At 35.6% G+C, this 21,046-nt stretch overlaps 2 protein-coding genes across 10 annotated transcripts; one reads left to right on the top strand and one right to left on the bottom strand.

Annotated features, from left to right (window-relative positions):
• Positions 1 to 879: 879 nt before the first annotated feature.
• Positions 880 to 11,022, bottom strand: LOC110617802. 2 transcript variants are annotated; one of them, XM_021760805.2, is made up of 8 exons: positions 10,447 to 11,022; positions 8,051 to 9,652; positions 5,303 to 7,117; positions 3,617 to 4,675; positions 2,784 to 2,888; positions 2,556 to 2,645; positions 1,833 to 1,943; positions 880 to 1,753 (listed from the first exon to the last, which is right to left on the bottom strand). In XM_021760805.2, exons 1-8 carry the CDS (start codon positions 10,504 to 10,506, stop codon positions 1,220 to 1,222), a joined length of 5,376 nt encoding a protein of 1,791 aa, XP_021616497.1. In that variant the 5' UTR covers positions 10,507 to 11,022; the 3' UTR covers positions 880 to 1,219. The 2 variants fall into 2 exon arrangements, with proteins under 2 accessions (XP_021616497.1, XP_021616498.1); XM_021760806.2 differs by lacking the exon at positions 2,556 to 2,645.
• An 821-nt stretch (positions 11,023 to 11,843) lies between these two features.
• Positions 11,844 to 17,980, top strand: LOC110617506 (heparanase-like protein 1). 8 transcript variants are annotated; one of them, XM_043957418.1, is made up of 12 exons: positions 11,844 to 12,298; positions 12,614 to 12,722; positions 12,899 to 13,163; positions 13,305 to 13,341; positions 13,444 to 13,627; positions 14,394 to 14,542; positions 14,629 to 14,862; positions 15,494 to 15,683; positions 15,816 to 15,941; positions 16,280 to 16,379; positions 16,825 to 17,130; positions 17,842 to 17,980. In XM_043957418.1, exons 3-12 carry the CDS (start codon positions 12,927 to 12,929, stop codon positions 17,863 to 17,865), a joined length of 1,587 nt encoding a protein of 528 aa, XP_043813353.1. In that variant the 5' UTR covers positions 11,844 to 12,298; positions 12,614 to 12,722; positions 12,899 to 12,926; the 3' UTR covers positions 17,866 to 17,980. The 8 variants fall into 8 exon arrangements, with proteins under 8 accessions (XP_043813353.1, XP_043813352.1, XP_021616032.1 ...); XM_043957417.1 differs by lacking the exon at positions 17,842 to 17,980 and having other exon boundaries at positions 11,845 to 12,298; positions 16,825 to 17,377; XM_021760340.2 differs by lacking the exons at positions 12,614 to 12,722; positions 17,842 to 17,980 and having other exon boundaries at positions 11,845 to 12,298; positions 12,905 to 13,163; positions 16,825 to 17,377.
• Positions 17,981 to 21,046: the final 3,066 nt, after the last annotated feature.

Here is a 21,046-nt window from a genome sequence, read left to right as displayed (position 1 = left end):
CTCCCATTCAATGTTGGGCCTTCTATAAATATTTATAAATATATTTTGCATTAGTAAAATTTAGTCGTGAGAAAGAGTTGAATTTCACATCGATTGAGAGCGTTGAATTTCACATCGATCAAAAAAGTCAGTTTGAGCTATCTTGAGTTAAATTTTGGGTTAAGCCTGATATTAAATAGCTTAGTAGAGCCTTTTTAATGTTGAACCTTTTATAAATATATTTTACATCAGTAAAATTTTAAGTGTGAAAGAGTGTTGAATTTCAATTCATAAATATCAGTAAAATTTTAAGTGTGAGAGAGTGTTGAATTCCAATCCATAAATGTAGCTCGTTGAGCTAATTTTTGAGTTATGCTTAAATAGTTTAGCTTTTTGGGATAGCGGGTGAGTTAGCCTGATATTAAATAGCTTTTAACATCTTTTGGGTCAAGGGGTAGGCCTAATGTTAAATAGCTTAGCTTTTGGACCAAGGGGTAGCTGGGTGAGTTAAGGGGTAGGCCTAATGTTAAATAGCATCTTTTGGGTCAAGGGGTAGGCCTAATGTTAAATCGCTTAGCTTTTGGACCAAGGGGTAGCCGGGTGAGTTAAGGGGTAGGCCGAATGTTAAATAGCTTAGCTTTTGGATTAAGGGGTAGCTGGGTGGGTTAGGCCTGATGTTAAATAGCTTTTGAAATAACTGGCAAGTTAGATCTGATAACGGTGATTTAACTCTACTCTAAATTTAACGAGTATTATGGTGATTTATCGAAAAAAAAATTAATTACTTTCAAACCTCAGCAACGTTAAACAAAACTAGCTTGCTGGCTTGCCTTTTAAAAAGGCAGATGAGAATATGCAAGTGTGATAACTAAAATCAACATCAGCAAAGAAAATCTTTCATGAGAGAAATCAGTGCTCTTTGAACACTATGTATGATTAAAAACTTGAATGTCATGTAACTTTATACTGGGATGTGGGTTTCACATGTAAATAAATGGATGAGAGTTTTTTACACATAAATATCACCTACATTCTAATCGATCTTGATCTTGACTTGTGTTAGTGCCAAAATTATTTTTTCTTCTACCACAATCTAAGTTCCAGAAGTCCCCTTTATCAGTGAATCACTGACTTTCCCTTTCATGACTGGTACCCATGAATTCTAAAGGGATCATATCCTTCAAAGCATAGCATGTGCAGCAACATCTGTATAAAGATCAAGAATTATGGCATGTTTGATTTAAACTTCAGCTGCGTTGCCGGTCCCTGCTGAAAAGAACTGCTCCACCCTGTCAATGAAGCTACTAGGGAACCTAGAATGCAACATCACAGAAGTTTCAGGAGCCACTGGACTATGCTTCAAAGCCATTTCTTCACCAATTTTTGTTGCTTTGCAGTCCCTTTGGCTTCTCATCTTGCTGCCTCTGACACTGTTTCCTAAGACACCAGCTTTCCCCAAAGAAACTCTAGCGCTTTTAGTGTTGTAACGGTTGGATTTCAATGGAATATCTCCATGAGATTTTTTTAGATCAGGATTCTGTTGATTACTTTCGACACAATCATCAAGAGGCAAATTGTCAGAAGTTTGATTGGTTCGATCTGCCAGCGAAACACTCTTGCAAGATGTTAACAAGGAGAGTAGCATATCCATACTCAATTCTTGCAGAACCACAGACTTGTTCTGCTCACATCCATAACAGGCAGCAACCAGCATGCCACCCAAAACTGGCATCAATTCAGGATCACTGAAGAACACAAATGGCAGATCGCATACCTGTTTTCTTCCAAGGAAACAATTATGTTTTATCCATAACATTTCCACAAGTAAGAAATCTTTGTTACTTTTTACTGACCTTGTGAAGTATTGTAGGACTCTTTCCCCACCGGAGGACAGCTTGATTTTCAGGGTGGAACAAAGCAAAATAACCGAGCAGCAAAAGAGATTCAAGCAGAAGCAACCCAACCTGTTAGAAATTGCAGATATTAATCTCGATGCAAATGTTCCAGTAATACATGCTTTATACAGAGTTGTGTGGTAGTGCAACTAAAATTCATAATTCTTCACATTTTAACCCAAGAAATCTGCCCTGGCTTTCTCCAAAATAATTTGCTTTAAATTCACGTTTTTCTCACATTCCTATATATATGCATTAACTTATGTGCAAGAAGATTCTTCACATTGATGTATTCTGTTTTGAGACAGCTATTCATATAATAATCAACTCAGGTTCTATTTAGTATTGTTGTTTCAGCTAGGGTTAGAAAAGCACCATTTCAAAAGTGTTAGAAAAGCACCATTTCACATATATTAAAATATAACCATTTCAAATATATTAAAATCTAAATTTAATATATTTTAGTCTTACAAACTTCAAAATGGTAAAACAGCTTTTCATTCTTTTTTTTTTTTTTTTGAGAGCATATGAAACTTCTTTTTCCAGAAAGCAGTTTCAAATAAGCTTTTTTGACTCAACCGCAATCCCAAACACAGCAAGCTATACCTATTGTACTTTAAGATAAAGCAGGTTATATGGATTTATAATGTATGCAGGAAGTTGAGAACTGCCGCACAAAACCTGGTCGTTAGCTACTTTCCATTTGCTAGTGCAATGAGAAAGAAGAAAACTCATTAAATGGAAAAATTCCATTTTCAAATCTGGCCTAGCCTGTGAACAAATTGAGAATACAGGGACCAATTAGTGGGGGGAAATCTTAGAACATAAAATGTCTCTAGAGTCCCTATGAAATCATCTTTAAGAATCTGAAGCCACTATCATTTCTTTATACAAGTGAAATTATCGTACCAGCATTTTCTGCATAAATGTAATATCCAAAAGAGCCAAATTGTTCAAAACCTTCAGCACACCAGTTGCCACCTCTTCAAAATTAGATGGAAGGACATATGAACCCTGACAAAATATATATATATTTAGCTATTTGGAATATGTTTCACTACAGAGAGTTGTCACGAAGTCAGCATAAATAAAATTATAAAACACAAAATATCCATGAGAAGTTTACAACTTTAGATGGGGACTATTTGCATTTGTCATATTCCAGACCTTCCATTTGAGGACTTGAGACTCGTTCAGAAATAAGTAGCACTATTCATTTTTTTTTTCCGTTTTTTTACAATTTTTTTTTAAACAGAAGTAACACCCAAAATGATTGGGTTCTAGGTAATTTAAGACCTCTAGGTTCCAAAGTGCTCTTAAGAAGTTCTTTCTCAATCATCTCTCCCCTGGCCACAACGATATAGATAAACATCAACCATCGATGTCAGCCTACTGAAAGTAAAACATCTACCCAAGTGAACACGAGAACATAAAATAAATTGCAAAAGAAAACAAGAATCCTCATATCAAACACCCACTTCTAGCATGAAATCCTAAAAGAGAAGTCCCCAAAAAACCAAATAAATAAATAAATAAGTTGTAGCAGTCATTCATGCAAATAAAGAAAAAAAATATAACAATAAAGATAAAACGGGGCTCAATCACAAGTTTAGAATATGAAAAATGGGAGAATAAATAAAATAATAAGAATCTACATATGCAAAATTCCCTAGAGCACTCAAATGATCACAAAATTAGCATCAATAAGAGTACAAATATACAAGCAGCTGGAAGCAATCTACCTGCTCAGAGGACAATCTATTGTTTGCTTGCAATAGCACAGCTGTCAGCAAAGAGGGAAGACTGACCAGTCCAGTTTCAGATATGGTAGAAAGAAGAAAAGGCACCGGTTGCTTCATGCTAAATGTGTTATTATTCTTTTGCTCTGCACCATTACTGACCATGTGTTTATCATCCCTCTCCTCGATCAGAACTTTCTTGAATTCATATGGAACATCTTTCAAGTTAATATTGGCATCATTCAATTCTGCCGAACTACAAGTTGGTTTCTTCTCACCATCTTTGCCAATGGATGATGACTCATCACTCTTACTACATGATTCATGTAATGGTCTATCCTCTGCTATATCTGCAACTGCACTACCATTTAATACAGATAGTGGAGGTCTGCATTCTTCAGAGGTCATATCTGCAGCAATCTCTGCTGGTTTAGATTCTTGATTGTCAAATCCAAGAACGGTTTCAATTGGAGAAGTTTCCCAGTCAATGGAACTATAAGTCTTGGGTCTGCATGTTAAAACAACCAACAGATGTATGCTTAAAAGAATAGAAGAAGGAAATGGTGAGCCTTCCACTTGAGGCCTGTCATAAAGTGCAAAAAGATCTCGCAACCGGTGAACAACTTGGTAAGCAATCAATAGCTCCAGCAAGCCATCTTGCATTTGGAGTTCCCTTTCATCAGAACTTGTATGACCAATAACAGCTCCAACAATCCATAAGAAATTGTCCAGTACTTCAGATATTGACTCAAAATTTTCAACTGATGTTTTGCTTGATGGCAGGTTGGTAATCCCAGGGGCATTTAAAGATGCTGCAATCTTTATATAGTTCTCAAGGGCTGTAGAGAGCAAGGGAATGATTGGAGGTAAAAGATTTTGAGCTAGAAAATAACTCCGGTTTGCAGGTACAGATAGGGCGACTCGCAAAAGTTTTAGAAGGTGTATTGTAACCTGGCAAGCTTCAGGTTTTGATGTATGAGATGCAGGCAATGCAGAAGCAATAAAATCAAGCAGTCCTGCTTGTCGAGAAGCCTGCAGCTCAGGCTCCTTGCCCTCCAAAAACTGATTCATGAAAGAATTTAGAATGCATTAAATTAGATATTCAATATAGTTTTTCTCAACCCCTTGAGAAGAAGTAAGAGTACATAATAATATAGAATCTAGGAGTTATGCAGCCATAAGCCACTGTCAACTGAACATTTCAACACAAACACATCAGATTGCAAGCTTTCATTGATATTCTACTGCAAGCATCTTACACAACCATTAAGGATTATTCCAAGAAATTTACTACAGTGCAACAACAATATGACAAGGCACATTACAAAATTCACATGACACATTCACTATAGAACATAGAAAATGTTTCTAAACTCATCACTAGCCAGTAGCCATGCACTTGGCAATTCTGAGCTAAATTTTTCTGATATTTACTACTGCATACAGAGTCGTCAAAATGTCATCAATCGCACTCCAGGCATAGGTTATGGCAAGGAAGAGAAATTTTAGCAGTAGACAGTTTTAAATGCCTGAAACCGAACCCAGTGCAGAATTCTCAATTTTCAAACATTATAAACTCTGGTTATCTGACCATGCCGTATAAATAACTTGCATACAAATTTGAGTTTGTGCATAACTTGCAGTGTCTGTGTGTGTGTGTGTGTGCAAGTAAAGCAACAAAACAAGAACCTTGATCATCTCAGCAGTAATGAGGCCTATGCTTGCAGCCCCTTCTTTTCTTGCCTGTCGAAGTCTTTGAAGTTCTTGAAGCCACCTTCCAAGTTTTGCTCTAGCACTTGCCACTGCAGTTCTGTATCCAATACCAGCATTTTCAGAACCAACTGGAGGCTCAGGAAATTCATACTTAAGAGCCATAAGTCTTTGCCGAATCTTCTTAATCCGTCGCTTCAATGAATGCTGCAATGTGACATTTCCTGTAGCAATTGTAGAAGTAGAATTTCCTGAACTTGCAACACTGTTTTCTTGATACACTTCACCACTGGTAGTTGGTGTAGATCGGCCTTGGCCTTCTTTGTTCATGGATCTGCGTAATAAAGGTGAAGACTGATCCCTGAAATCCATAGATGCTCTCTCTCGTATCTGTTCAAGGTAAAACTTGCGACGTTGCTCACTCTCACTAAGTCTCTCAGCTAATTTCTGTGCCAACAGTTCAGCTTCTTCTTGCTGGGCTTTGGCACGCTCCTCCCTCCTTCTAAGTTGTTCAATGGCCCTTGCTTCACGAGCTGCACTTGACGCTTTGCGCTCCTCTTCTCTTCTAACTTGAGCCTCTTCTTTTTTCCGCTGTGTCTCGGCAAGACGCTGCAGCTTTTCAGCTTCAATAAGTTTTCTTCGTTCTAAAACAGCTTCCTCTCTAGCCATATCTTCTTTTTGTTTTGTTTTTATCACTTGAAGTTTTTCAGCTCTCCTCAACTCAGAATCATGAAGTTTCTGGCGCAACATCAGCTTCTTATTTTCTTCATTCAAGGAAGTAATAAAACGAACCTCGTTAACTTTACTGCTTTCATCACCAGCTCTCCTGACAACTTGAGCTAGAAAAGCTTCATGTCGAGATTCACTACGCTGGTGGCGAGCATACATTCCCTCTCGTAACTTCATAGTGCGTACAGCCTGCCATTCATTTACTCGATTTAACTTCTCAGACGTACGCTGAAGCTTTTGAACTCTTTCATTCTCCAACTCACTTCTGATCCTCATAGCCCGTGCATGCTTTTCTTCTGCTTCCTTTTTCAAATCCACAGCAGTTTTCTTCTTCTTCTCAGGTGACATAAGTTTATCATGCAAAATACGTGCACGCTCAGCACTTTTTCTGCTCATACCTGGTGAATGTGAAATGCGGGACGAGACACGGAAAGGAGATGAAAGTATGTCCTCCCAATTCCTCTTCTCCTTCCATGCATCCATTGACTTCCACGAATTAGAATTTCTCTTTTCCTTATCCTTTTCAGAAAGAAGAAACTGTTTCCGAGGGGGATCGGTGGATTTTTGGTTTTTCTCAATGGTATTTTCTGCCAAAGTTTTCTCTTTCTTATGAAGTTGCTTGTCTGATTCAGATTCTCTCTTGCTCTTTCCAGCACCAGAGGAAGCAGAAGTCTCCCTAGAAGGCAACCGAGATACATTGGCATCAGATGAGGATGGGTTATGAGAATGAACATGACCATTTTGCACAAAGTTTACTTTATTGGTCCTGCCTAATTCAACGTTTCGCTTCTCACCATTCAAACTACTCAGAGTGAAATCTGAATCTCCACTTTGTTTCCTTGATTTTATTATTGAATCTCTAGCATTTAGTACCATAACCTTTTTACCAGCTGATTTCCTCAAATTATCATCAGGCACATGTTGGTGATTAGAACACTCAAGAGCCAGGGTTTTTCCATTATTGGCTGTTAGCATGTTTGCTCTTTCTTGTTGAATTTTCTTAAAAGCCTCCAAAGATGAAGATAGCACCTCCGCTCTGTGAGGTGAAGTAGTCATTCTCCGGACCTGTACTGTGCAAGAAATCACTACCAAGTTCATATGAGAGGTAGATTAAATGAAGAAGCTTTTAGGATAACTAGCATAAATTCATAAAGCATTTCACTTCATCCATTATAAAAGAAAATTCTAATTATTTAGATCCCAGTAGAATACATAAACCATTCCACTCCATATGTTATAAAAGGACATTTTTAATTACCATCTTCTAATTGACTAGTCACCAGCACCACTAACAAATAGAAGTCAAGCCTACAGAAGTAAGCGGGAGCACAAATTCACAAATAGAAGAAATTCAATGATGTAAAGTAAAATATCCCTGCATACTGAAAAAAAGCCTGCATGGAAACAGGATGCCAACCAAGAGAAATATGAGGCTACATTCTACCCATTATTGGTGCATAATGAAGATCTACATCCGTGTGAAGTTGCAGCACCATAAATCCTACTATAATTTTTTTTATTATATTATAAACTAACACCATTAAAACCAGAATACATGTAAAGGAACAAACAAAATCAAAGAAAATCAATCCCAGAAGTAATAAAGAATACATCAACATAACATTCTACCTTAAAATCTGTTTTTAAAATTTGCTATTATTCTTTCTTTTTAAACTAAATTTTCACTTTTTAATAAAATTTATCTACTAAAATCATCACATTGTTGGTAGAAACTACTTTTTTTCTATCTATGTTTTCTTAGATTTCATTAAAGTCGGTGAAGGATTTGATAATTGTCAAAATGTTTTCATCTCCAAGACTCGAATCATTTCAGTTTGGATAATTTCTTTAATTTTTTATTACTCATTGGATGAAACAACCCTGCCATCCTCCCCCTTTCCTTTTCAGCCAAATGTCTAGCATTAGACTTGACAGTGCCTACAAATAAACGATTCACAATTATAATTGTCACATTGTAAGAAAGAGGAATGCATTTACCTCCCACGAGAGAGCATGTGGTCTGCGATGGTCAGACTTCAAAGGAACTGAAATCCCATCAAATGATTGAGAAGAGGACCTTTTCACAGTTTCAAACTCCTGAACTCGAGTAGTCAGTTCTTTAAAATCAGATGCAGCTTCCTCAAGAACAAGAATGACCTCTTTCATTTGCTCCATATCACATTCAAGTTCACAAAGAAGGTAAAGTTCATCTACAGCCCTGTTAAGATTCTCAAACAGAAAGCACCAAAGTCGTTCCCTGAACCTTTCTTTGCTTTCACCTATCTCACCTTCCTCAAGGGGGTTCATAGTCTTGGTCTTCAACAGTTCACTTTCTTTTCCATAGCTCCCAACAGAAACTGACATTACTCTAGAATCTCCTGAAACTTCAGGTCCATGCTTTTCATTTGCAAGTGTCTCAATATTATGGGCAGCTACTGCTGTATTTGAGTTCCCATTTATATCAGATACTTCAGATATTAGTGACTCATCTACCTCAGCTATAGCAGGCAACTGAGGTTTCTCCACTATTCCAGAATCTCTAGAAATTTCAGGATCACTCTTTTTAGATGGATGCAATTCACCATCCAGAGTATTCACCATTGTGCCAGAATTCCCATTTGTAACTGTTAATTCAGAAGGTTTTAACTCATTTACTGCAGATGCAACAGGCGAATGAAGTTCCACCACAATACCAGTGTCCCTAGAAATTTCGGGTTCACACTTTCCAGTTAGAATTGATTCACAGTCCTGTGGAACTGCTGCTGAATTCCTACTTCTGACTGATACGTCAGAAACTTCTGTATCATTTACCTTAGAAACAACAGCAGGCACCTTACATGTCAACACTATCCCAGCCTGACCCAATTGACAATTAGAACTTAAATAATTCTCTATTGGTTTAAAATGTTCATTATCATTATGTATTTCCTTGCTATTTGAAATATCATTTGAAGCAGTCATGTCACTCATCTCTTTACAGATAATTTCAGTTAAGTCCTCCTTATTAGGAGCGATAGTTTGATCAGGATAAATATCTACATCTACAGATGTTGTCATCAGTTTATTTTCTTGGAGATTGGTGGAAGAAGAAACTTCAGAAACCAAATGACAATTATCCTCAAGCTTTCCAGCCAGTAAATCATTACCTCCAGTATCAGCAAGTTTGACAGCAGCTCGAGAATTGTTATCATAATGCATTACCAAAACATCATCCTCTAGATCACCCCATTTGATTTTGGGAAACACATCAGGCTTATCTGCATCTAATATTTTCTGAGTATCTCCAGCTTTGGCACTAGAATTAGTGCCAGACAACTGTTGCAACTTGCCATCTCCACTATCCCCTTTAGCCTCTGCTTTATCAGCATAGAAGACACCATTTTCGTCTTGATTTGACATTGAAGCAGAATTAGCAACATTATCAAAGCTATTTGAGGATAGAGTTGGTCCTGATTTTGGAAGCTGGGATCTACGATGGCCACGCAAATTCCCACTTTTTTCACCAGACAAAGGCTGAGTAAGCTGATAACCAGAACCATTTTTTCCCAAAAATCCACCAGACCAACTCTTTACAGAAAACTTTGCACTACTTCTATGCTTCTGGAGGAAAATAAAAATAAAAAACTCAGGGTATGCCGATGGACAAACAAACCAGTTTGTTATACTTTATTGTTTATTTGGTATTGCCTCTTAGAAAAGCCACCAAGTCATTATATGTATGGTTCATAAATAAACATGATGATGAGAAACTAACACACAGAGCAAAACATTCTAAAAATGAATTTAATTAGAGAAGGAATGGACTGACCGCAAAGTTTGCAATAAGAAAAGGTTGCAAAAACCCTTATCATTTAACTACACATGGTGAAGTCACGAACTGGTCGGATGCAGGATCACTGCAAACACACATGCAGCACATCCCAGAAGGGAAAAAGAGGCACAATTAAACATTTAGTTGGCAGAGGAACTATTTCTAGGGCTCGCTTGCCCCAGCCAGTGACAAGTGATCTAAGCAACTCTTAACCAGTACTTCACAACCCATTAAACAGAACTCATTTAAAATATGATCGCCACTAATCTCCACAATTGAAATTTGATATTCTTTTACCTAACAACCGATAATCATATAGTTGACAAGGAAAAAATGATTTAAAAGAAAAAACCACACACACACACAAGCACACACATTATATGATCCTCATCTAACTTAATGTTTCTCAAGAAATTAGCACATATAAGAATCTATTCCATCCTTTGATGGCAAAACTGACAAAAATACAGGACCCAGAATTCTGTTTTTTCCATTAACAGTTTTAACAGTTAAACATAAGCCGGTTATTAAACACCAAATTATGAGACATGTAGCCAAACAAACTGATTACAAAAAACACCACCTTCTTCACTTCAAACCATCCTGAGCCCTGATCATCCGCTGCCTCTCCAATGTTCTCCATCGACACATAACCAAGTTTCCTCTAAGAAGAAAATGACAACACTAATCTACAAAAAGGATATAATAAAATGCAGATTGTACAAAACGAGAAGTACAAAAATTCTCTGAATTTGTACAACAAAATGCAAACTTTATTGATCGTTCACGATCACGAGGATCAAAATTGAAACGGGTAATGAGTAAAATGGAAGATCAATGAGTTCTGAAATGTGGGAAAGAAAGAGTGTAAGAAAAGATTGGATTTTTGTTACACCGATTTAGGGGAATGGGTTTGAGATATTAAAGGAAATGGCAGCTCAACTATAGAAATGAGTATTCATCTGGAAGAAAACTAAAAGAGGAAGTGTGAGAAAAAAATCTAATTAAGCAATGTAATTTAAAATTGTGAAATTTTGAAGAGAGGAGGGTTTGGTTTAGGGTTTTCTTTAAAAAAAGGAAAAGAAAAAGAAAAAGAAATTGTGGAAATAAGAGGAAAAAGAGAAACGGAGAAAAGTGAAAATTTTTATGGGTCCAAAGGAAGAGTATGATAAAAGTGCAACCTTTATTGGTTTCTTTTGTTCGTTTTCTTATCTTTGTTGTTTTGCTTTTAAGTCCAACTTTACCAAACAGTAAATACCATATTAAAATCTAATAAATAATTTTTTTTTAAATTTTTATACCAAATACTCCATTATTCACAATAAATATAAGCTTTTTATATTTTTAATTTTTGTTTTAATTAAAATAGGAAATACCTTTAATATATAAAAATATAAAATAATATCTTATTATTAAAAAAATTTACTAAACTATGACTTATTAGAATTTCAATGTAAATTTTAAGTTTTTATTTAAATAAAAAATATTTTAAGTTATTATCTATTCAATATTCACATTTTTTCAATTAAATAAAGATAAATTCACATCAGAAATATCTGCAAATTGATCTAAATTTTAGAGTTTTAATAAATGAATTTATTAATATATAATAGAATAAATTATCATATTAAACTAGAAAAAAGAAATTGTTTGTCAAATAGAAAAAGTCCATACCCCAGACAGCAAGCATGATTGATGTTCTTAGTCTCTTGAACGTGCACAATAGCTGTGTTGATTTGTTCAAATGCATTGAATAAATAAATAATTATTACTTTTAGCAGAAAAAATATTTATTAAAAAATAAAACTAAGTAAAAGTATTAATTTTTTAAATTATTGATTATATACATGCAATAATGAGCTATAGCCTATTAATATATCTCTACATTCTTTGAAGGAATTATCATGTAATTATATATTTTAAAAAAAAATTACAAACACAGGGATTTGGTGAAAGCATCAGTGTCACTTCAACTTCAAGACAAGAAGCTTATCAATTTGGCAATGGCATCTCAGTTAACAAAAAATTTCTAACACATGTTAAAGCTAAAGCCACCTCCATTTTTTCTTTGTTTTTATTTTCTTATATTTTTTTAACCATGGAAATATCAAAACTGTTTCACATGCCTAACCCCTTGTGAAGTCCATGCTTATTCCTGCACTTTTTTACCAAATCCGACCGACTCTTAACACCTACCCATTTCAATTCTGCCGACATGGTTGTCTTCTGGTGGATGGCTACATGAGTGTGGAGAAAGAAAAAGAAAAAAGAAAACTGAAGATAAGACAGGAGTGGACATGAGGAGGACAGAAGAGTGTTTTTTTCACATAAAATAAGTTACTTTGTTAGTGGGCTTATCTGACAAAACTTCGCTTCAGGATCGAGCTTCACTGCTGTCTTTAATGGTGAGGTGAAGTGATTTCTTGGTTTTAGAGGTCAGTTTCCAATTGGGTTCTTCTTACTTTTGCTGAATGATGTGAAAAAGTAGCTTAGGTTTGGTCATTTCGTGTTTGTTCTTAAATTATTACTACTTTTCAAGAATGCTGCTTTATTAGTTTTGTTGATTTTAAATTCGGTAAAGCACTGCAATTTTTGAAAATTAATGGCATTCATTTCATTCTTGGATTCTGTAACCGACGGGAAGAAACGCAGTTATCTGTTTCTGTTACTCTACTCCTCTCTATGTCTTTCTTTCCATCGATTGATAAACTTGGGACTTCCATTAAAACTGAAATTTAGCTTAACTTCAGTTACAGTAGGTCTTCCTGGCTCAGGCTGAACAGCTCTTTAAATCACAACATAAGCAATGGTTTTCTGCAAGCTGAAAATTTCCCTCTTTCAAATCTAAATCTGAACGTTGTGCGATTATTTGCTGATCTCGTAATTTGGTTTTGCTCCTTACATCGCTTTAATATTTCTTTTTCTGGGTTGCTGTAAATATCTATTGTTTCAGTTAGTTTCAACTTCTTCAATCTTATTTAAAATTTTTTAGCAGTGAAGAGAATGAGAGAATTTTACTCTTTTATAAATTTCAGTTGCAGTTCACCTGAATAAGCTGAGGTGATGAAGAGTAGTATAATTATTTGCCCAATGGGATACTGTCTGTCCTTGCTTTTCTTTCTGGCTTCTCTCCCTGGCATTTTTGCTCAAGATGTTAAACATGCTACAGTTGTGGTTGATGGGACGCTCACTACTGCTACAACAGATGATAATTTCATTTGTGCTACCCTAGATTGGTGGCCTCATGATAAGTGTGACTACAACCAGTGTCCATGGCACTATTCATCCGTCATAAATTTGGTAAGTCTCTGAAACTATTCCTCCTAATGAAGTTGTTCAGCTTTTGAAGAATTTAGTTGGCTCTTGTTTTCGATTCTTTTAACTGTACAAAAACACACAAGGAATTTTGATAATCCGATAGTGTTATTATGGTTTTTTCAGAACTTGTCTCGTCCTCTTCTAGCAAAAGCTATCCAAGGTTTGTATCATTGTTTAAGAACTATTGAAGCATGATGAATCTGCATTATTTGTGGTCAACATCTAGATAGAACATAATTTAGTATTCTTTGTGGCTTTATAGCTTTCAGGTACCTGAGGATGAGAATTGGAGGTTCTTTGCAAGACCAAGTATTTTATGATGTAGGAAATTTGAATTCTACTTGCCATCCATTTAGAAAGATGAAAGATGGGCTGTTTGGATTTTCAAAGGGATGTTTACACATGAACCGATGGGACGAGCTGAATCATTTATTCAGTAGAACAGGGTAAGTTTTTAGGACATGAACCCTTTATTTCCACTTTCTTTATGTTCCCAATTAAAAACAATGCAATCATCAGGTCAGATCATTATGTATGTACTATTTACTCATATTTTCTTAAACAAACTGTTGATGCTAATATGCTGAAGTACTTAACTTATTCTTTTAAAGCACTAGTGTTTGATTAAGAAACAGCTTTATCTATTCAATTTTTTTTAATCTAACATAATATGTGAGCAGAAGGTACTTATGATTGTAAAAGACATGATATTGCTATATTATTAAGCTTAATGGTATTTAAGTAATTGAAATTTTTGGATTGAAACTTCATCATGAATTTTGATATCTTGAAGTCCTGTAAGTGAAAAATATTCCTCTTTTGGATGTGCAAGTGCCTTCGTCCAAGCAAATAAACTGTATTTGGCCACAGTGATGTATATTTTCATTCTTTAATTCTCTCTTTAAGTTAAGCATTTCAGTCCTTTTTTGTTCAGGTTGTTCACTAAATTTTCCCACCATCTAGATTGCTTTCAGACACTTGAGCATTTATCCTGCTCATTCACACTAGTTATGTCATATTCTCAAGTTTCTTCTTTTTTCCTTTTCTGTTTGAGGCATCCGGAGGAATTCCCATGTCTTTACTTCTAGTGTCCTTTTGAGGTTTAACATTTTTAAGTTTCATCAACATGTATCTCGTTCCAAAAGAAAGTGGGCCTTTGGAATTGGGGAAGGGTTTCAGGTGCTTACTTGTGAATTAACCTTGCATCTGCAGGGCCATTGTGACATTCAGCTTAAACGCCCTCCATGGTAGGCATCAGATCAGGAAGGGTGTTTGGGGAGGAGCGTGGGATTCAAGTAATGCTTATGATTTTATGAATTACACTGTCTCAAAAGGATACAAGATAGATTCATGGGAATTTGGTATAAAACTTACACAAATCTTTTCTGTTTAGACTTTAGAATCACTATCTTGCACCTCACATCTAGTACTGCTTTTTCTGTGGCAGGTAATGAGTTGAGTGGAAGTGGCATTGGTGCAAGTGTCAGTGCAGAACTCTATGGGAAAGATGTGATCAAACTTAAAGAGATTATCAAGGATTTGTACAAGAACTCTGATTCCAAACCTTCACTTGTAGCACCTGGAGGATTTTATAACCAGCAGTGGTATGCTAAGCTTCTTCAGGTTTCAGGTTCAGGCATAGTCAATATCATGACTCATCATATATACAACTTAGGTGCAGGTGAGCTACTATGATGCTGAGATCTGTTTACAGTTGATACTTACAATAATATTTATTTTTGCCTGTTAAGAGCTCAAAATGTTATTTAAGGAAATATTGAGTAATAACCAATTTTGAACTTATTAGTTTGAACTCAGCTTCATAGTTGAATGCTATACTTTGAGTCATCTTTCATTGACTTACAGAAACCTACTGTTCTCTTCTGCTTGTGGAATAAATAATGCAGTATATCAGTGGCAATTAGCTCTTAGAAAGACCTGTAAACCTCTGTATCTACTGTGAAATACTGCTCTTAATTATAAGTTTTCAGAACTTCTCTTACTTCTTAGATTCTATTATGAAATAGAAACTGTACAAAAGTCTTATATCATCCAATACAACGGAATTCTTGGTTAGGAACTCTTCTAGATCGTATAGTACCCACCTACTTTTTAAACTTTATGAGGCAAGTCCTCAACTCCTCATGGTCTTAATATGGGTGAGGTCATTTATAAATGAGAAATCTCTGTTTACGGAAAATTCAGATTTAGAGTATTTTTATTTTGATGGATTGGGGTTGATTATGAGACAAATGCACTATTATTTATCATTCCATTTTCCTTGCAAATGCATAATTCCTTGCTCATTGCAGGTGTTGATCCCAACCTTGTGAATAAGATATTAGATCCCCGTCATTTGAGCAAAGTATCAGAAACATTCAGTGGTATTGTGCAAACCATTCAACATAATGGTCCTTGGGCTTCTGCTTGGGTTGGAGAATCTGGAGGCGCCTTTAACAGTGGTGGTCATCGTGTGTCTAATACATTCGTGAATAGCTTTTGGTATTCTTGAGCAAGCTAAATGTTTCTATTTATACTTTCCATTAAAGGAAAAAAAGGATTTAACTGTCAGGCTATAGCTCTATATTGAGCAATGATGGTGTAGTTTTAATTTTGTTCATATATGGCTTTTAGGTACTTAGATCAGCTTGGAATGGCAGCCAAGTACCACACAAAGGTATATTGCCGGCAAACATTAATTGGTGGAAACTACGGTCTTCTCAACGCAACCACATTCATACCCAATCCTGACTACTACAGGCAAGAGCATGAGAGTTTTTTTTTTTAAAAAGTTTGGAGCATATACGACTAGCTTCTTCATTTATTGTTTTATTGTTACTTTTCTACATTTAGATTTGGGGTGGATGATGGGAGGAAATTCAATAGAGGACTACTGACAAAACATGGGAAAATTTTTTAAAATTTATCGAAGTAGATTTAAATTTTTAAAATCTACTTGTGATCCAGTATATACGTATTCTTTTTTATAAAAAAATTCTCATATCTCTGTCAATAGCCTGCAATAAGAGTTTGTATTCTTGTCAGATGCTTCTAATCCAAAGTTTTTGCTTGTTATGTATATTGGGTTCTCTCAACAGTGCCCTTTTGTGGCATCGACTTATGGGGAAAGGTGTTCTAGCTGTTGGAAGCGATGCTTCACCATATCTGCGTGCTTATGCCCATTGCTCGAAAGGACGAGTAAGGCTACATTCTGATTTAACTTTACAAACAAATTATTTGCTATGGAGAGTTGCACATTATTGGAAAATTAGAGAATTCTGTTATAAAAAGCTCAATTTTATCTTATGGTCTGCAATGGGGCTCTATATGATCCTTGAGATCAATCGTCCCAATTGCTATGGCTAATTGCTTCTATGATTAAGATAATTTTTGCGAGTTGGAACCTAGCAAATATTGATCTTCATGCTGTAGCTGAATCAAGCTTTACAGTGTGTTTGTCTTGAGGAAAATGGAGAGAAAACATAGGAAGAGAAAATTATGCTAAATTCCTTCTTTTGGCTCATGAAATTAGAGGGGAAGTACACTTCCAAAGTAGAGATTGCTTGCTCGATATTTATAATTCATTGAATTGACTTATGCCTTGACTTCTGTCATCCTTCTTTGTTTATATATATTTAAACAGGCAGGTATAACCTTACTGCTAATCAATTTAAGCAATCAGACTGATTATATAATCAGTGTTCGAAATAGCATGACAATGAGGTTGCACACGAAAAAGAAAATGCAGACAGAAAGCTCTTTGATTCATGGCCTTAAGAGATCGGTTTCATGGGTTGGACACGACACATTAAACGGAGCAACCAGAGAGGAGTATCATCTAACTCCGAAAGATGGGTACCTTAGAAGTGAAACCATGGTTCTAAATGGAATCCCATTACAGCTTACTGAAAGTGGAGACATCCCAAGAATGGATCCTGTCCATAACAATGTGAATTCTCCTATATATATAAGTTCTTTATCCATTTCATTCATAGTATTCCCTAATTTTGATGCTCCCTCTTGTGCATGAGTGGCTGCAGTTGTTACTTAGCTTTGTAATTGTTATGAAGTTGCAGAAAGTGTAATTTAGTGGTAATTGTAATTATGGCATGTTATAGCCTGCGCTCTTATGTTGTGAGGGAGAGGATATTAGAATAAGATGCAGTGCATCATTTGTTAGTTGATTATGTTATGCACCTGTGCCCTCTCTCTCTCTCTTTCTCTCTCAATTTCAAAATATTAATTATACTCATTATTTTTATAAATAATTTTATTATTATTATATTGTTATTTATATAATTAATTAATAATGTAAACAATTTTTTATTTGCTTTTGATTATAACCAATACGTAATTTTTCTTTTTAAAATAAAAATTAAAAATTAAAAAATAAATTTATTCAAATACACTTATCATGTACTGAGCAGATACATTTATTACTCCATAAATGCATTTACGAATATAATTATATTTACAATTAAATTAAATTCTGGGAGACCAATCTATAAGTAATTAAATGTTTTGATTTGGGTAAATATATATTTTATTAATTTTAACTTGATTTGATTAATATATTTTTAAAAAAGAATTAATACAATTTCAATTTAATTTTGCGGGGTTAATCTAACGCTTGGCTTCTTATTTATTTATTTATTTACAGAACAATCGACGGCGCGTGGTGTAGGCAAATACATAATAACCGGCGAGAAATCTAGATTAAGTTGGTGTAGCGTCACTCTCTCTCCGGAGAATACAGCAGAAAAAATGGCATCTTCGTCGTCGACTATCTCGAGAGCCGAAATCCTCTGTCTATACCGCTCTCTTCTACGCACAGCCCGCCAATTCTGCGATTACAACATCAGAGAATACACGAAGCGCCGCACCGTCGACGCTTTCCGCGAGAACCTGAACCTATCGGACCCCTCTTCCATTGCCGCCGCTTTCTCCGATGGTAAGGCTCAGCTCGCCGTTGCTAAAAGGCAAGCTACTGTCTACTCTCTCTACGCCCCCAAAATCAAGAGCGTCATGGAGACCAATTCCTTTTCTTCTCTTTCTAATTAGATAAAATACTGAAAGAAAAAGAACTCTCGTTGACGATAATGAGTGGTGATTTTATTTAGCTTGCAACTTTATTTTACTTTGTAATAGCTGCTATTGTATTTGGTGGCAGTAGCTCTTTTTTAGTGAGGTTTTGAATGGCATATGAGATTTGGAACAATTCGTCCGGATTTTAATGTTCCCAATTTTAGTTGCTTATTTTAACTTATAATTCTGTAGCTGAAGGGAATATTGTATCCAAAGTCAGGTAATTTCAGTAATAATTTAGTTGTTTACATTTTTTTCCCCTTTTTTGTGGTTTTTAATTTAACGTTGCAGTTTTCAGCTATGTTCTGGAATAGTTGATGAACTTTATCAATTTATGACATGTAGTTTGTTCTAATTGTACTGTAGTTTGGATGCAATATTGAAGCATTGTGTATGAGTTGGATGGAGAAAAAATGGGTGACTCGTACATTATAAGTTTATAATCATTGAGTTCAAAATTGGGACAATATTGCTATATGTTGATATTGTCTCTTGATGACCACTTTGTACCTCATTATTGGGTAAGGATTTCAAAATTTCTCGTTAGATATTTGCTGCTGTGTTCATTAAAGAAACTTTAACAGCTTCAGCTTTTCAGGGATATCTGAGCAGCTGTAGAGCATAGATTGTGATTGGAAAGAACTGTTATTTGGAGTTAAACTGTTAATTATGGAAGGGATGTGTCTCTCATTAGATAACGTGGTGGTCATACAGATTTGACATTATAGTTTGAGGAAATGTTGGTTGAATAGGCAAGAGCAAAGTGGATCCTAAGCTTGTGAATAGACATCAACTATGTTTGTATCTATTGACAGGTGATCTTCTGAATTAAGGTCTATTTTCAAGGGCTAGAATCTCTGTTTTGGCATTTTTCTTCTGCATGCATTGCAGTTAATCCCACTGAACTTGTTTTTACCTTTTTTGCTGCATAACATTCCAGTGTTCTTGCACTATTCTTGGCTTTCAACTGTAATCTTGTTTATAATTGCTATGAGATAAGCAGGCTATATGAATTTCTGTTTTGGCATTTCTCTGGTTATCCCTTTGTTTTTTATTATTAGCCCATTCTTGAAGTTGAAGGTGTTGATCTTCCGTAGTGGAGATATATTTTTTTCTGGGTCTGTTATGGTAGAGCTTTATCAGAGCTGAATTCTTTTTGTTAGGTAATGTGAACATCATGATTTAATTTAGGAATGCAATGGAATTGTGTTAATTTTTGTAGTCCTATAAATTTTAGGGAGAAGCACAAAGGAAAGGTCCGTTCTCAAGATGCCTCTCCATGGACATGGCAAATCTGAATTACTGAGATGAGGATATTGGTTAGTGAGGACGAATACAAGTCCATGCCTTAAGAGGATGTGCCAAGGGCGTACGTGCTCTTATTGCAAAACAATTAAGATCTAGTCCTTGTAAATAGTTGGGTTTAGATGCTGCTCTTGTGGGAAGTGTTATTGTTCTTGACCATACTGTGAAATTGGGCTTTGATCTACTTGTCATGAGGCAGACTAGGTCAAGTCAGTCGGCCTACCTCAGTGGTTTTTAGGAGAAAGGGCAAACCAACTTATGCTCCAGAATGTTGTTTTATAGCATGATGGTCTAATTTTCTCTAAATGAGGAAATCCTAACATTGGATGGTGGGCATAGGAAGGACTTGCTCACTTGATTAACTTTGTTTTCTCTCTCTCTCCCCACTTTATCAACTCTCTGGCCTTAACCTTTAGCAACGAGGTTGAACTCAATTGGAGGCACCGGAAATGAGAAATGAGGGTAGATATTTGCATTTCTGCATCCACTAACTTTATAGCCAGAATCCTCTTTCTTGTTAACTGCACCGAGAGCAAAGGCTGCAATGGAGTCTACCATCTTCTATGAATTGCAGGGTGGAATGAGGAAAAAGAGGGAAAAGAAAAACTACACCCATGGGGGCAAATCTGAATCCAAATCTATACAGGGAGCAAACAACAGAGAGAGAAGAGGAGCCAACTATATCGGTGAATTCTGATTGGTTGGGTGTAAGCTAATAATTTTTCAACGGCGTAATTATTCAGTCAGAAATTCTTAAATGGACTCAGTTTCAAGAAATAAGTTTCATTTATTATTTTTAATAAAAGAATTTATTTATTTATATTTTGAAATAATTTTTTAATTCATAATGGGCCGATTACAGCGAAATATTTTTTCTAACTCGACAATCTCCCAGCAAATGAAGATCTGGGATTCGCACCTTTGCAAGGAAATTTAGCTCATCCGCATCATCCTGGAAATGATCTGGAGCTTTGATTTTCATAAAATGATAGTAAAATCATCACTCATTGATGGACCGACTCAAGAAATTAAAGGGTTTGATCAAGCGACGTGATTTGTCATTTTTCATGACGCAGACAGAGAGTGGAAGTTCTCACATCTTCAAGAGTCAAGAGAAGGAAAGATAAAATAGCATAATCAGAAAGAAATCAATAAATTATGCAATTAAACCCACAAAAATTAACCCTCTCAATTTCAATCCCCATGCTTAAGCTCCCCCAACAGATTTCTCAAATCTGAAAGTACATCATCTTGCTCTTCTTTAGGCCCTGCTAAAAAACAGTAAGCTCAAAGGCTGAAAAGCAGCAACCCTAGGTCTAGCTTTCCAACGAAGTTACACTGCCCTTGGGTCTTCAATGATTTCATAAATTTTCATATTGTTAATAATTAAAATGAGAGGTTTGAGCTTGGCCTGGAGATGAGGATGAGCACGGGTTGCCATTCACAATCTCCTTGCTGTTAACTTTTTGAAACGA

This window comes from Manihot esculenta, chromosome 6 (genome assembly GCF_001659605.2).
Source record: "Manihot esculenta cultivar AM560-2 chromosome 6, M.esculenta_v8, whole genome shotgun sequence".
In the NCBI taxonomy this organism is placed as follows: domain Eukaryota; kingdom Viridiplantae; phylum Streptophyta; class Magnoliopsida; order Malpighiales; family Euphorbiaceae; genus Manihot; species Manihot esculenta.
Note: the sequence above shows the minus strand (reverse complement) of the source record. Positions and strands in the feature narration are given on the sequence as shown.